The sequence below is a fragment of the Barbatula barbatula genome (genome assembly GCF_947034865.1).
Source record: "Barbatula barbatula genome assembly, chromosome: 21".
Lineage (NCBI taxonomy): Eukaryota > Metazoa > Chordata > Actinopteri > Cypriniformes > Nemacheilidae > Barbatula > Barbatula barbatula.
The window spans coordinates 5,173,944-5,191,294 of record NC_136784.1 but is presented as its reverse complement, the minus strand read 5'-3'; the positions used below and the strand labels follow the sequence as shown (position 1 = coordinate 5,191,294).

Genomic DNA, 17,351 nt, shown 5'->3' with positions numbered 1-17,351 from the left:
ATACTCGGTAAAGCAGATATAGAATATAGACGGAGAGATGCCAACATCTTGTGACAACTGCAACAATCCAATAATATAAAAACCAAAGCAGATTTGTTCTGCCATAACAGAAGAACCAAAATGCAGCGAGAATTCCTACGGTTGAATGACTCTCTGGGTGAGCAGGTAGCACGGCTGACCCCAGGGAACCTCAGTCTCCGAGACGAATACTTTTCTGTAAGAAAACCCGTCTTTACTTAGAGAGGTGAGCCTTTGTTCCATGCCATGCTCGAGATCTTCACTCTGGGATCCTCTGCTTGAGCATGCTCCAGGACTGATGGATTCCTGGCCTGAATCAAAGGAGACCTCTGACGGCACATCTTCACACAGCATGACCACCCGGTCCTCCATATCGCTGATGGATCCATGGCTGGAAAGACTGCTACGACTCTTTCTGAAGCTGAACTTCTTCTTCTTCTTTAGACTAAACATCTCGCGGTTTTGCAAGTTTGATTTCCCGTTTAGTTGAAGGTGGATATTTTTCAATACAGCTTTCCAGATCATTCACTTCTGGTCTTCAGAGAAAAACACCCTCCATCTTCTTATCAAGGGCTGAAAGTAACTCCCCTGCACTCCACAGCATATCAATGTACTGATTAATCGGTAGAAATGTGGAAGAGAGAAGCAAAGGCGGAGTGCTCCGCATTTGCACAAAAAGTATTTGGTGCCTGTGAGAGTCAGGTACACCTGAGTTATCCAGCTAGACACAGAGATAAAAGCACGCCCTCTGGTTATCCTTTCAAAACTGAACCTGCTACGCCCACATTTCGGGATTCCTGTTACCAATTTTTTTCAGAAGTGGGAATTTGAGAGTCCTTGAACTTAATCCTGAGAAATCCCACATGAATTGAAGTAAATGACAGTGTAATCGAGCTCCCATACAAAGACTGCATGACTGAGATTTTGTTTCTTTTGTTGTCCACTTGTTTGATGGCAAAGTATGCAAATGTGAAGGTGTTAACGGGTCAGTTACGGCATGATGGGTCTTGTTTCTGGTCTAATACTTATTGCTTAGTAAAAACCAGAAGTTGGTGATTGATTTATAGACCCAACAAGGACCGATGGGGTCTGTGATTGACAACTCAGAAATGAAAACAGGTTTGGACAAGAACTCATAAATAAACTTGTCTGCTGAAACATTCGTGCCACGTATTTCTCATTCCTCAGGTGCTGCTTTCAATAAGACAATCTTTAAGCTGACAAACACTTTTTCATCTACGTTTGGGAGTTTTTTTTCACACTAAAATCAGCATGTCCCAAATGGGCAACTGCAAAGCCGTGGCTCCAATAACATGAATTGTACCTGTGTTTATGGATGATGGCATTGAAGAGTCTGCCATCTCTCCAGCTGGTGGTGAAGTTATCACAGCGGAGGCCTTGGTAACCCTCCACCATGCGTTGAGACCACAACAACAGCTTCTCCTTGGCAGTCATATCGTCAGACTGACCGCTGACCTGGACATCAGAGATCTGGAGGAGTCAAGAAAGACAGTGAATTAGAGAACTAAACATGACAAAAATGTACTATATACTGCATAGTAACCATAGTTTAACTATGCTTATAGTGACAAGAATAACTAATGTAATGATTATAGGAGTCCTGGAGAACATAGATCCAGTCACTTTGCATAAAAGCATCTGCCAAATAAACGCAAACATAAGAAAAAGCGTACAAAAATGTCCTTATAAGGTTTGAAACGTCCAAAAAGGAAACCATCTTCACCTTTCTGAGAATGTGACATGACATTTCATAATTTAGGCGGGACAAAAAAAGTCTACCTAAAATACCCTCTATGTTGCTTAGATACGAGGGCCAAACATTGTGGTTAGCACTGATCATAAGATTACAATAAAAGACTTGTTAAAGTTTTAGTCTGCTGTTTTGCATGCGTATGTTCTCCTGGTGACTCATCGGCGAGAGTTCCCTTTGGGTAGTAACCACCCAACGGCTAAAATCAGGTTTCCGCCTATTACAAAACCTTTTATTAATATTCAGACAATATAGATAACATACAGTAGTTGTGTAGTAAAAAAAGCGTCTTATTTTACAAGGTTAAAAAAAAATTACAAGTTTGCAAATATATTTAAGGTTGCACATATTCTACTAATAAAAGTCCAATAGCCTGCAGTATCCTGCTATTTTAGCTGAGCTTCACTGAAATCACCAGTTCTAAATAATTAAGTCTGTAATGCCCGTTTTCAGCACATTAACACAACCAAAAAGCGTGACTGGTCTCATGAGTCACCCCAGCATCATGCCAGTGTAGCCACTTCCTCTTCCTCGGAGGAAGATGTGAGTCACCAACTGAAATGCACATGGTGCCAACCGAATTGAGGCTATTTCAGTTTTTGAAAAAAAAAACACGTTGGCATGAAAAACGAGGAACACCAGCCTCACCATACTGAGACCACAATTCCTTTGTACCTCTGCACTAGCAAGTTCTTGTTGATTCTCTTCATTGCTTTGTTTAACATTCTTTCTGTGAATGTGAATCAAATTCATGCATAATTTAACCCAAGGGCCAGGCGTAAAAAACAATGAACACTTCACAGCTATGCGGGTGTTTTGTGGGTGGCCTGATCCACCCCTTGAGGTTTGAAATTAATGTTTTTGTACAAACTGTAATCCTTGCAAAAGTGGTTTTGTATGTGGTAAATAAATGAAAATGGATCTCCTTTATCAGTGATGCCAGATGATGCATTAAACCCGGCCACGAGTCTGAACAAACACCTGTGTTGTAAAAGCAATACCAGTACACAACGTAGAAACAAAAAAAGGATATGAAAATCTCTGCACGTGAAGCAAAACCAATGCGAGCGTGTAAAGAGCAAATAGAAGAACAAACCTGGAAGTGAAGAATGATGGTCCATATCAGCCCGAGGGTAAGTTTAGGATTTCCATCTGCAATATCGTCGTTTCTGATGTTCACCAGTTTCACCTGCAATGCAATGAGGTTTGAATCTTTTAAGGAAATGCCACTTTTATAGGCCAAAGACTACTTGATAGCCAGCAGGGTGGAATAAGGACCCCCCTGCTATATAACAAAATAAGTTTGGCGGCTCGGTCTACTGTACCTGTCTGTGTTTGAGGAAATCCAGCGCGATCTGTACATTCTGTAGTTTGTGAAAGCGCATGCGGCCCTTCTCTCTGGGCTGGAAATAAAGGGAAAAGATCATCACAAGGATAAGTTATCAAAGAATAAAATGCAACACTTTGGGAATGATGATTTTCTTTGTGCTAAATTCATTTTTTGTGCTAAATGTTTTCTTTGTTACATCTTGCACATACTGTATAGATGTTTAAACGGATGGTCACCCAAGAATAAAAATGTTATCATCATTTATTAACCCTTATATTGTTCAAAACCTGTATATGATCCGTGGAACACAAAAGAGTTTTTTGAGAAATGTCTCTGTGCTTTTGTGTCCATACAATGGAAGTCAATGGGGGCCACTGATGTTACCAAAATTCTTCATCGTATCTTCTTTTGTATTCTGCAGAACAAAATGGATGAGTAACTAAAGAAATTATTTTTTAGGTGAACTATCCCTTTAATAAAAGAAACACAATACCTGATATATAGCTACTGTACACTACGTTGTAATTTATTAGCATTATATTGGAAAATAACCTTTGTTTTCATTATACTAAATGCCAAGGACCAGACTTATTATCCAGCTTCTAATCTTATCTTCTACATAGACGCCAACTGGACCATAATGTGGACAAAATGCACCAGCATACAATAAGAACATGCAATGACATCTGTCAATCAGTCATCAAAACATTTAGCCAATAAAAACCTAAAGCTGTCCTGATCCAGGATCTTATTGGCTTGCAGTGCATGATGTCACTTGGGTTTTCAATGTAGATGATACAAAGATCCCATGTTTGCAAACATGAAAAAATGCGCAACACAAACAAATGGGAAAAACTAAACTACAGTACATACAGTACAATTCTTAAACACATTCCAAACACCTTTTTACCTATGCAGACAAGTACCTAGAAATATTTATCGTATTATTTCTCATATGTACTTAATCTCGAACAATGGGGGTGGATGGGTGGGGGATTTCAGCACTGTCCACAAGCAACATGACAAAGGAAGTGACATCATGCACGACACAGGTCCCCTGGCATTGACACATGCCGCAACCCCCCGCCCTAGGCGGCGAGCCGAACGTTTTCAGACCCAACTCACCAACCGCGAGTTCCTGACACTGTCGCGCTCCCTCGGCTACCACAGCAAGAGCATCGCAAGAGAGGAGGCAAAGGCAAAGGGGTCAAGGTCAGGGCAGAGGTGAGCAAACAGGAAGTTGAAAAAGGAATGGTCAAGGGGGATCAAACCGGTGCAGAGTTGAAACTGAGGCAGAAAATGTGAGATTGTTAATGTGTTAAAAGAGTGAGACGCAATGCAAAACAGACACAATCACAGTAGAAATGCTCATCGGGATGGGGGGATGTGACGGGACATTCGGAATCCTACAGGTAGACCTCTGTATGTGTGGTTTGCTCCACTGCTCATACAGACCTCAATGACACGCTGCAAAAAATCACTTTCTTAATCTTGTTTTCCAAAAGAAATCAAGGGTTGTGCAATGATTAATCACGATTCATCGAATCCAGAATAAAAATGTGTGTTTACATAATATATCTTTTTACTGTGCATATTAGTTTTGTATTCATATACATACACATACAAAAATATTAATTTAGGAAGTATTTAGATTTATATATCATTTAAATGTTTCTTAAATATGTATTTTGTTTTATAAAAACAAAATAAATATGCAGAGTAGACATATTATGAAAAAACAAACTTTTATTCTGGATGCGATTAATCGTTGCACAACCCGTTTTTTAATTCGTATTATTTATTTATAGTCTTGTTTTTGTCCGTATTTGTTAGCTTCGAGGCCATCTAGTGCACTCCTAAACATGAACAAAATTCACTTTTAGCAAAAATTATATATTGTTTAATCCAGTAACAAAAATTAATATAATTTGATATTAAAATAAATATATTTATGACTGACACTGACCAATTCTTTTTTTTAAATACACACACACACATATATGCTTTTTTAAAAATACATTTTAAGATTTTTTTTTAAACAAGACGAAAACACAAATTGAGACAATGATATTTTGCAGTGCATGAGTCAACATAACCATTGCATGCAAATCTACGTAACACAAATTCAGAGGTATTTACACGTCACTACAAAATCCAAATATCCAATCAGATGCAGATTAAAATGGTCAGTTTAACGCACAAAACTATACGATATATAAAGCAAGAAGACACAGGAAGAGGAGGGACTTATGTTAAGAAAGCAGATCCAGGAGGAGAACGATTTAGCCTTGCAAAAGCAGAATATAAGACTGGTGTTGGGAGGGTGTGGTACTAGGTTTTGAACGGGTTTGTGGATGGAAATTCTGGCCCAGATCTCTCTGGAGACTCTTACCAGTGTCTCTCCAGACAACACTTCCAGCAGGGAGATGAGGCTGTGTCCATCTCTGAGATCTTCGTATAGGTCGGTGATGTGTCGCTGGGCCTGATGAAGAAATGAGAATACGATTATTATGAATGATAAATATAAACAAAAAGAAGTTAATGATGAGAGAAACGTTTGTTGATGAGAAAACGTGTGTGGGTGAACTATCCCTATAAGATGTTTCAATTCTCTGTGGGCAAAGGTCATCTGGAGAGACCTTTCTCACAGAAAAATATTCTTACTGAGGGCTTTTTACAAATGACTCATTAAACGATGTATACAAAAATAGCTGATGCGTTTACGTAAAGTTTGCTGGAAGTGGATGATGTTTCTAAATGTATTTCACATTCAAAAAAGCTAATATATCTGCAGCGAAACTGCTGAAACAGGGAACACACAGTGAGCATTAAAAGAAAAAAAGAAAGGGAAGCGGGATAAGGTGTTGCACCTCATGCGTGGAAGGCAGGTGAGGGACGTGTTGGCTCTTATGTAAGCAAACTGGGTGCTTGTGAAACCCATGCAGGTAATAATAGAAATCACTCTGCAAAGGTGGGATCACAGACACCACCTACCTCTGCCTTCCAGTGCTGACAGGGAAGAATGAAGAAAAGGATGAGACATGGAGGAGTAAAAAGAGAAGTGACAGATGAGAAATACAATGACAACTGTATGACAGAAAAGACAAGACACAGACAGAAAGGTTTTTTTTGTGGTGTGAATGTGTGATTACTGTATGTATACAGGTTTATTTTGTTGAACAAATTAATCTTTTTATAGAAAAGACTAAAAAGCTTATTTTCTGTTTATCAATTCTGTTTATGTATCCTACATTGAAAAAAATCTTAATCTACCAGCCACAAGTTTTTTTCTTTGTAAATACATATAATCAAATGTGACGGGGCACAGCGCCCATGTGGCATACCTTCCATATTCCATAAACTGTCTTTTGGTTGTAATTCATAGTAACACAAGCCAGCACGAAGTCTGAAATAGCAATAAACCATCACCAACACATCAAGAAACCACCATTAGGCATCTTGTTTCAAACTCTCTGGGCTTCAATTTAGTGGAGAGACAGAAAACGCTGGTGGCGTCCAGGTTTCCATCCCAAACCACTGCATCCAGATGAGAGGGATTTCCTTACAACAGACTAACAATTCACAGTAGTCTTTTGAAGAACCCAACAAGTCGGTGACTATTTAAAAACTAACATACATTGCTATAAATAATATATGATTCATATATATATTTATATACAGCTATGAATCTTGAAAAGGCAAGCCCTTTCTTAGGTATGCAAGTACAGTCTTTATTTTGTTGCTCTGTAATATCGGCATACCACACTTGTTTTTCACATCCATTGTTTCTTTCCTATCTTTATAGATCTAAATATATTTTCGTATCTTAATATATTTTATAATTTTGTAGATATTGGAAGTTGGCAGAGCTGCTTATGGAAGCAATGCAGTCCTGCAGGCGCCTGTAGGGCAGACGGGAAATACAAGCGGTACCAAGAAAACGATCCGTTTCTTCAGGAGATATAAAATGAGACCAGATGTTGATGACTCATGCTCAGACACACACTCATAAATAAACAAACAGCATCTTTCAGTAGTGCAGTGACCTGGGTGTGTATGGGATGATTATTCAACCATCATGATCTGGACTGCAGTAGCGATTACACACATTTGCCATATGTTTCTACATAAAGGTCACACAATAAATGGAAACTTGACAAGGCTGAGCATCTCAAAGAACTAACGTACAGTCTTCCGTCCACTTTGTCTCTTGCCGTCTCTTTTAACACACTTGTATCACTTCCACACGTTTCATGCACCGAACAAGAGTATTTGGGGTTTAATGACAGACAAATGACAAAGTTCTGTGTCGTTTTAACACTCACTAAGAGTTTCCAGTCAAGCACCTGTCATTACTGTTGTTTGAAGTTTAAGCACCAATCATCTTAACAAAATGCCCTTGAGGTATTTGCCTCAGTTCAGTGTTACATGGTCATTATATGAAAATGAACTATTATTTTAGTTTTATGAGTTGTATGTGTTCGTTATAGACAAACTGTGACTAGCACAGACCATGTTCAAGCATAAGGGTGTCCATCAGTGCACGTGGCACCAGGACACCCTAGGCCGCAGGTCGATGATCGACTTTGTGGTCGTTTCATCTGACCTGCGACCATATGTTTTGGACACTCGGGTTAAGAGAGGGGCGGAGCTGTCAACTGATCACCACCTGGTGGTGAGTTGGATCCGATGGCAGGAGAGGAAGCTGGACAGACTCGGCAGACCCAAACGTACCGTAAGGGTCTGCTGGGAACGCCTTGCCGAGTCTCCTGTCAGAGAGATCTTTAACTCCCACCTCCGGCAGAGCTTCAACCAGATCCCGAGGGAGGCTGGAGACATTGAGTCCGAGTGGACCATGTTCTCCGCCTCCATTGTCGAAGCGGCCACTCGGAGCTGTGGCCGTAAGGTCTCCGGTGCCTGTCGAGGCGGGAATCCCCGAACCCGGTGGTGGACACCGGAAGTAAGGGAAACCGTCAAGCTGAAGAAGGAGTCTTATCGGGCCTGGTTGGCTTGTGGGACTCCTGAGGCAGCTGACAGGTACCGGCAGGCCAAGCGGACTGCTGCCCGGGTGGTTGTGGAGGCAAAAACTCGGGCCTGGGAGGAGTTTGGTGAGGCCATGGAGAAGGACTATCGACTGGCCTCGAAGAGATTCTGGCAAACCGTCCGGCGCCTCAGGAGAGGGAAACAGTGCCCTACCAACGCTGTTTACAGTGGAGGTGGGAGGCTGTTGACCTCAACTGGGGATGTCGTCGGTCGGTGGAAGGAGTACTTCGAGGATCTCCTCAATCCCACCGTCACGTCCTCCATTGAGGAAGCAGAGGCTGAGGGCTCAGAGGTGGACTCGTCCATCACCCAAGCCGAAGTCACTGAGGTAGTCAAGAAACTCCTCAGTGGCAGGGCACCGGGGGTGGATGAGATTCGCCCTGAGTACCTCAAGTCTCTGGATGTTGTGGGGCTGTCTTGGCTGACACGCCTCTGCAGCATCGCGTGGCGGTCGGGGACAGTGCCTCTGGGATGGCAGACCGGGGTGGTGGTCCCTCTTTTTAAGAAGGGGGACCGGAGGGTGTGTTCCAACTACAGGGGGATCACACTTCTCAGCCTTCCCGGGAAAGTCTATGCCAGGGTACTGGAGAGGAGAATACGGCCGATAGTAGAACCTCGGATTCAGGAGGAACAGTGTGGTTTTCGTCCAGGCCGTGGAACGCTGGACCAGCTCTACACCCTCTACAGGGTGCTGGAGGGTGCATGGGAGTTTGCTCAACCAATCCACATGTGTTTTGTGGATTTGGAGAAAGCATTCGACTGTGTCCCTCGCGGCATCCTGTGGAGGGTGCTTCGGGAGTATGGGGTCTGTGGTCCTTTGCTAAGGGCTGTCAGGTCCCTGTACGACCGAAGCAGGAGCTTGGTTCGCATTGCCGGCAGTAAGTCGGACCTGTTCCCAGTGCATGTCGGACTCCGGCAGGGCTGCCCTTTGTCACCGGTTCTGTTCGTAATTTTTATGGACAGAATTTCTAGGCGCAGCCAAGGGCCGGAGGGTGTCAGGTTTGGGGACCACACGATCTCGTCTCTGCTATTTGCGGATGATGTCGTCGTGTTGGCCCCTTCAAACCAGGACCTTCAGCATGCACTGGGACGGTTTACAGCAGAGTGTGAAGCGGCTGGAATGAAAATCAGTACCTCCAAATCCGAGGCCATGGTCCTCAGTCGGAAAAGGGTGGCTTGCCCACTTCAGGTTGGTGGAGAGTTCCTTCCTCAAGTGGAGGAGTTTAAGTATCTCGGGGTCTTGTTCACGAGTGAGGGGAGGAGGGAACGGGAGATTGACAGACGGATCGGTGCAGCTTCTGCAGTAATGCGGTCGATGTACCGGTCCGTCGTGGTGAAGAAAGAGCTGAGCCGCAAGGCGAAGCTCTCAATTTACCGGTCAATCTACGTTCCTACTCTCACCTATGGTCATGAGCTTTGGGTCATGACCGAAAGGACAAGATCCCGGATACAGGCGGCTGAAATGAGCTTCCTCCGCAGGGTGGCTGGGCGATCCCTTAGAGATAGGGTGAGAAGCTCGGTCACCCGCGAGGAGCTCGGAGTAGAGCCGCTGCTCCTCCACATCGAGAGGGGTCAGCTGAGGTGGCTTGGGCATCTGTTACGGATGCCTACTGGACGCCTTCCTCGGAAGGTGTTCCGGGCCCGTCCGACCGGGAGGAGACCCCGGGGAAGACCTAGGACACGCTGGTGGGACTATGTCTCCCGGCTGGCCTGGGAACGCCTCGGTGTCCCCCCGGAAGAGCTGGAGGAAGTGTCTAGGGTGAGGGATGTCTGGGCATCTCTGCTTAGACTGCTGCCCCCGCGACCCGGTCCCGGATAAGCGGAAGAAAATGGATGGATGGATGGATGGAGTTGTATGTGTACACATGTATTAAAAAGGCAATTGTTAAATGTTGTGTCAAGCTAAATGTACATGCATATGCACATGGTGACCGATAATGCATTAGTGCTTTGAATTGATCACAAGGTTTTCTGTCAGTGGGGTTGGTGTGTGATACCTTCATCAGATGCTTGTTCACCCATTTTGTGAAGGTCTTTTTCTGCACCCGATCCCGCTCATCTGCAAGACACAAAAATAACACCTCAGAAACGGTTCAATTCAAAGAAACATGGTGGAATTAAAACTGACTTTAGGAATGTAGGCAAACAGTTCCTTTCCTTTAGGCAATAGAGATCCAAGTAGTACCTTTTGTGGTTCCACATTGAAAGGATTTTAGAGAAGCAAAGGCTTTTCAATATAAGACTCATTTTCATATCTGTTTTGTTTCCTTTTGTGTTTTGAGTTTTAGATTCTAGTTTATATTATTTGTAAATTATTGTTTCTGTGTGTAATTTTAATGGGACATTTTTTCTGTATTGAAATAAGCTTTATATTATTATTATATTATTAACTTACTCATTACAACAATTTAAGTCAAAAACATTGAAACACTAAACAATATCCTCAAAATAATGCACAGGATATGACATTTGGGTGAGCCTCCAATAGACCTGTATTTGTTTCATCTTGAATAACCATCATCAAGGTGATCACATCATCAGACAGACATTTACAGTATTTGCCAATTTGCTTTAGGCTTTCAAAATATCCCAGAAGCAATGGAATTTAACCTAGTAAATGTTTTGCAATGAACAGCTTGAATCAAATTAGTTTCACAATGATGTTGTGTGATATTTCGTGACAAATATACAGTAGGAGAGTTATTAAACTTTCAAGTAGCAACCATAGCACATCTCTGTCGTGGGATAAAACAATAAAGATATTACCGATAATAAGTAAACAATTTAAAAAATGAACACTTTTTATATCTTTTGTCAAAGGTTTGTGATAATGTAGGATGAACTATTAAGTAATGCAAACTAGCTGTGACAAAACAACCCTGTTGTTGTTCTGTTGCGAGGGCAACTATGCAGGTTGGCATCATTGTATCACTTCCTGTTTCTGCCACAAAACCAATTCCTGTCAAAGCTCAACGTTGAGGCCTTTGTAAATAAATAATGAACTAGTTAACCAGTGATCTTATTCTACGGAAATCTGTTTACGCACCGATTGCTTAACTGAAAATGTGTTTGAATGCTTGTCATCAATTTGATAACATCAAGAATTCTCCAACAAGTTGAGACGGCAAGACAAAGTCTTGGGGCTGTTTGTACTCAAAGTCAGTAAACTGATCCGAGAACTGCTCATCGATAGGCATGTTTGGTTAACTGAAGGGTTGCCTGGGTCAAAGGCCCAGATCAGAAGGGCACTTAAAATTCCTGGTGGAAAAAATCAAAGCCATTGATCCAATCAGTTTACCGCTAGCATTGAAGTTAATGTTCCATTGCAAACAAACTAGGTGTTCAAGCTTTCACGCTCTGATGCACCAAAACACATGATCTGAAGAAAGAGTATGGTTAAGATGCATACCACAGCACAGCAACTCGGATGTCACTGTAAAAACTGAAAGCATAGTTTGAGGCAATGGATTTTTACTGTATGGAGTTAAACGTATGCAGTCCGCAAGCAATACTTAAGATGTCGATATAAATTATAGTTCAAAGTAAATCAGAAGTGACCTTTTTTCCAACAAGTCATGTGTGCACACAAGGACCACAACCCAGATTTGAGACCCGCCCTAAAATTGGCTCCTCCTTCTGAAGCCCCAAAACTAAGTTTTTAAATGCAACAGTTCCACTAGACATCAGATTTCTCTGTCATCATTGGTTCCGAGGATTACAAGGAATACAGTTTCATCTATGGAGAGGACCAACTCTCCATTGCTATTTAGCAGCGTTATTATTCTATGGTGAGGACCAATTTATGATGCCATATGATGAAAAACAATTGAGCAGGAATCTATGAAAATATTATGAATCACTATTTTGAATATTATGGAACTCCAATGAATCACTGCCCTGTTAAAAGATAAACTACAGCTTTCATGCAATAAAAGTTCAGAATAGCTACTAGCTAAGAAACACAGAAGTTCGGTTGTACCTTTTCTTTCATCCATGGCCCTGAGCATCCCCTGGTACTGATTCTCTTCTGTAAAGACCAGATCACTGCCCACACTGTCAGTGGAATAAGACCTGTATCCATGATACGCAGACATCCCTGCACTTCTAGTTTCAGAGCCCACTCTTACACTTTCTACAGAGCTGTTTAAGGCAGCACTCTTTCTTTTTGCCCGGTCTGCTGTGTGTGACCGTAAGAGAGATGATCCATGCAGTCGTGTGGGTGTGTCTCAAGCCTGCTCTCATTGCCCTCCCTCTCTCACTTTTCTTCCCCTCGCATTCTGTTCCTCTCTTCAACTCTTCCTTCTTTTTCCACACTTCTCGCTATACCTGTCTGAAGGCTATAAATTTGAAGGATGTGTTTCACACCCTGCTCCTTTTTTGGGAGGGGTCTCTCACATTTGAAAGTGCATAGAATGCATAAAGAACTTTTTTAAAGTGTTGCAAATCAACCATACAACAGCACTCATACCAAACACATCTTGCACTGCTTAGAACAAGCACAAAAAGCCACACATTTATTTCTTCAAAAGCATCTTTTGACTAACGGTTACCGCGGCTTTCATCTGCACATAGCAAAACCACAGTCACGTGCATCTGCCCACCAACTTTCGTCTGCCCTTAGAATTTCACAAACCAACACTCCGTCCTAATTTAACCTTAATCTACTGAATATTGTTAAGGAGAAACTAAATATGGCACTTATCTATAACATCAAAACCTATTTGATATATCTATGAGGGGCAGGATTTTGGACCAATTGGATTTCAATGTGGGCGGTGCCAAGTGCAAGTTGGTCAACTGTACAGGCTACAAATGTATCATAAGGGAAATGTAGCACTTGGAAAAAAGATGACACCGGTATTTCCATCTGTCTGGTGGGGGGATTCACCAACTGGGAAATCCCACACATAAGGGAAAATGTGACTAATTCCCGACATCACACAGAAGGCCCATTGAGTTCCTTCACGTCTTAAATAAAAGAGGCACATATTTTCAGCGTCTGGAGTCGCTGCTTTCGAGTTTTTGACTGATGCAGACACTTTAACCTGTTAAACAAAGACATTGTTTCATGCAGCCTGCAAAAGTCACCACAGACCGACAGAAATGAGCTGGAAAACAAGGCGACCTCTGTCTGCGATAAACGCTAATCCTCGAGGCAGCATCTGAAACGAGTGTTTGTGAATGCAAACAGATGCAAAGACCCTCTGTATCTATCTGGTGCCAAAAAACAAAACCTTGAACGAGCGTCGAGCGAAAATCTCTAATTAGTCTTTCTAATAAATGTGGACAAATGCAGGTGGCTACAGGAAGAAGTCCTATCCCTGAGTGCACAGGTGAATGGCACATTTTGTTTGGCTCTATCTTGGAGAGAATGGCAGGTCGATCACAGGTAAGGATGGAGGATTCTTTGCATTGCAGATTAGGGCTGTGGCCTGTTTGGGCTTGAGCTGAGAGACCTGTACCCACCTTTGACAGACGAAGGTCCGAGCAAATATCCATGTACATTCACAGCAAAACTAGCAATTTGTGAAGCACAACTGGTAATAAGGATGAAGCTGCAAATACAGACACACTGCAGCTGTAAATATTTTACAGTCAAGTAAAAGAATTTGACAGCAAGCTGTCAGGTAAATTCCACAGACCTTATGCAAGAAGACTATACACGAGGAAGATAGTAAAACAAGTACACACAGGAATTGATTACATATTCGTGTATACATGTTTAGCTTAGAAAAGAGGAGGGGGAAGGGTTTAATGTTTTTGCAAGTGGTGCCAGATACTGGAATTTGACTTCCTCTAGAAAGTCCTTAGGGCACATACAACAATGTTTTACAAAAGTAAATTAAGTTATTCCTCTCTATCCCAAGCAGTGCTGGAAGGGCATATTTGACATTTTAACCATATATGCATATTTATAGACGTTTTAGCGGCAACAACATAAACGAATGTTAAGTAGCGAATGTATGTAAACCCATATTAATATAAATTAAACTTAAAATACATTTTTATATCACAATCAAATGCAGCGTGCAAACATCGTGCATATTTCCGTATTACATTTATTTTTGTGTCTATTCAAATATGGAAATTCTTTACATTTTGAACGAGATCTCTGCCCCCATTCCCCATTTCCATCCCTGTTGGGTAAATCAAATTTTTCTCTTCACAGCAATTCCATTTTAAAAATGAATGTGATTTTTAAACAGATTACGTGTGTGCTGCACAACACTGCATAGAAAGATGTAGATTTGAGACATACAGTAGTTACTTAAAAGCTCTGAACATCTTAAAGGTCCTGTGTGTGTAATTGTAAGAGCATGCGGAAATGCGATATGACTGATGGGGGACACAGTATATTCTGGAGTTTTTTGCAGCTCCAAACTGTCAATCTTACATTCCAGGCCTACAAAATCCCATCATGAACCCTCAGGCACTAACTCGTCCCGTTCAGATTAATGGGACATTGTCACGACTCCCTGACTCGGTTGACCCAAAAATTTAAATTATATATTATGTTAACCTGTATGAACTTCTTGACTTTATACAATGAAAGTAGATGTTGACTGAGGCTGTCAGTCACTCACGTTTGGCCTGACACATTTTGTAGCCCACAGAGGAAAGAACGTCAAAGAGCAACATGACTGCGCGTATGATATATTATAGACTTTAATATTTGGGTGAACTGTCCCTTTAAGGCCCTGCAAACCAGATGGGCAGTAAAACTTTCAACCAACGACCCCTCCTCCAGCATTCAGACAGACTAGTAAGAACATGTGCTAGTAAAATCATAAACAAGGCTCAAACGACAGCAAAACAGAAGATGACCTTCTGTTTTCCACTTTCTCACGCAGACACACATGTAAAGGCACGCATTTATGATGCACAAACACGGAGTTTGGAAAGCATACCCAACTGTGTTTACGTGCTGTGTACATTTTTGCAATGATATTAAATAATGACCTTGTGACTACTCATTCCCAGATTACCATGCCAAATTATTATGTTTTACAAACTTTTAAGGGTAAGTAAAAAATAAAATGGAGATGTCTCCCCCTAGTGGACATTATTCCACTATGGAGTGATTCATTGCATGGGTAATAATTTAGACATAACTGTTATCAAAGCACACCGATGTTCTCAGCGTATGTCCAAACTCAGCCTATGGAAAAAGAAAGATGACTGGTTACTGGGGCAACAAAACCAAATATACAGAAGCTGTGAGTAAGGAACAGCCCGCAAGTATTTTTAGAGGCACTGTGGTTTTGGTCCAGCGTGCTTTTCCAAAAGGGGGAAATGCCAGGATGTGCTTTTTATGAGTTCACTTGTTTCTCTAACATTACACATATGTGTATAATTACTGGAGCGAGTTATATAACTAGATTTGTACATATTATACTGAATGTAACATTAAATAGTTCTTACAGCACATCTGGCTGAACCTAATAAAACTGATGGAGAGAAACAACATTCTGACCGTCTTCGCTACAGGCTAAATCACTGTTCAATCCAATATTATAACCTGCGGATGTTATAACATGTAAACTTCTCTCTCTCTCTCTGTGATAGTGCTTTATTACTAGGCTAGAAAGCACATGCATGAATCTATAACTATTACAAAGGTCCTGCAACATGACGGAATGGTTCATTATCATTCATTCACTATTTGAAATAATATTATATTGTTTTAAATTGCATAACACATTTTCTATGGACACACAGCATGTCAAAGAAAGAACTGCAGTCCTTGGATATGAAACGTCATGTCAACCACCCATAATGACATTTTGTGTACATAGTGACACAATGAGTAGGCCATTCCTGCCAACAAGCACAATGCCATCAAACATGTCGCATAAGTAACGTTATCCACAGCACTGGCATGACCACCACCCTATCCCTCTCCATTCGCCCCAAACACCCCCCTCCACGCGCGCTCCCGCGAACGCATACTCGGTTCTCACCCCCCTCGACTGAACTCCTCCTATTCGACTGTACCATTACAGTAAAAATCAACCCGCTCATCCAGCACATACCTGCGCAACACATGCGGCTGTATAAATGCGGTCCCACTTCGCCGCATCTCATTTCGTGGATGTAGTTCCCACGCCCGTAAATCACATCCAGACTGAATAAAGCGAGACACGGCGCGGCAGCCGCGGACGCGTCCCCCGCTCCGTCCATGGTCGAAATCAACGATTGCGCTCCCTTCTGCGGTTTAGTTCAGTTCCTCAAACTCTCTATCGTCCGCACGCGTATGGATTCATTTGTTTTGGGACTGCGCGACATTAGAGAGAATTAAGGGGCGTCTCAAAGGAAAGCAGTGAAAAGCTTTACCTCAATACTAGCCCAACCCATCGCGATTTGTTTGAAGCCGCTCTCCCTCTCACTGCTCGAGCTCCGGGACAATTTCAACTCCCGGACCGCCGCTGAAACGTGATGCCTTACGAAAAACGGGTCTGCTGTCGATTACGCTTTAATACGGGGTGTAGTGAAGCAACAGTGTCAATGTTTGCGCTTTATTTACAGTCGTTGCGCACCGCATTGTAAAAGGAGAGAAATAAACTATGTCTAGACGCGCACGTTAATGCGCAGACAATCAGACGTCGAATTATACTCAAACGAAATGCATTCTTTAACTATTTATACTTTTATAACTGAGCTTCAAAAAAGACGAGTCTTTTTCCTGAAGACAAAGCACGTGGTAGTGTGCGTACGTGTAGGCTGAAAGTTAACGTAATTGCTCAGCAACAGGTGCCATGTCATAAATCTACAGAAGAAACGTACAGATCTGTATCAGACAACATTTTAAAATCACAATAACGTCATAAGAAAACGAAGGTAAATGTGATTTTTGTGCAGTGTGAAAAATTGCATCACAGCCAGATGCACCGACACTTTCAATGTGACTTAGTTTGATTTTTTATATAGGCTACAGATCGGATCACTGATGTTTGTAGGCGACTCATGTTAAAAACTATTTGCAGAGCAGGTAACAATGTCTGAATGGCGACTCAAACAAAGGCACCTGGAAGGGGACCTGGAAATAAAGTTGCTTATAAAGTAGATACTACATGTAATACAAAACACACAAGTTGTGAGCATTACACATGCATGCTTACAACTTCACCCTCTGACAGCATTACACAATGCGCCGGCATTCTATCTCACTTCATAGATCTTTTATGACAT

General features: G+C 41.9%; 1 protein-coding gene across 1 annotated transcript in view; it reads right to left on the bottom strand.

Moving 5' to 3' along the window:
* Nucleotides 1–17,351, bottom strand: part of eppk1 (epiplakin 1) — a 108,439-nt gene that overhangs the window by 54,100 nt on the left and 36,988 nt on the right. Inside the window, exons 5-9 of the mRNA XM_079485054.1 lie at nt 10,160–10,221; nt 5,512–5,601; nt 3,115–3,192; nt 2,886–2,978; nt 1,343–1,509 (exon numbers count right to left, since the gene is read on the bottom strand). Coding sequence (XP_079341180.1) covers nt 1,343–1,509; nt 2,886–2,978; nt 3,115–3,192; nt 5,512–5,601; nt 10,160–10,221 — 490 coding nt within the window. The remainder of the gene's footprint in view (nt 1–1,342; nt 1,510–2,885; nt 2,979–3,114; nt 3,193–5,511; nt 5,602–10,159; nt 10,222–17,351) is intronic.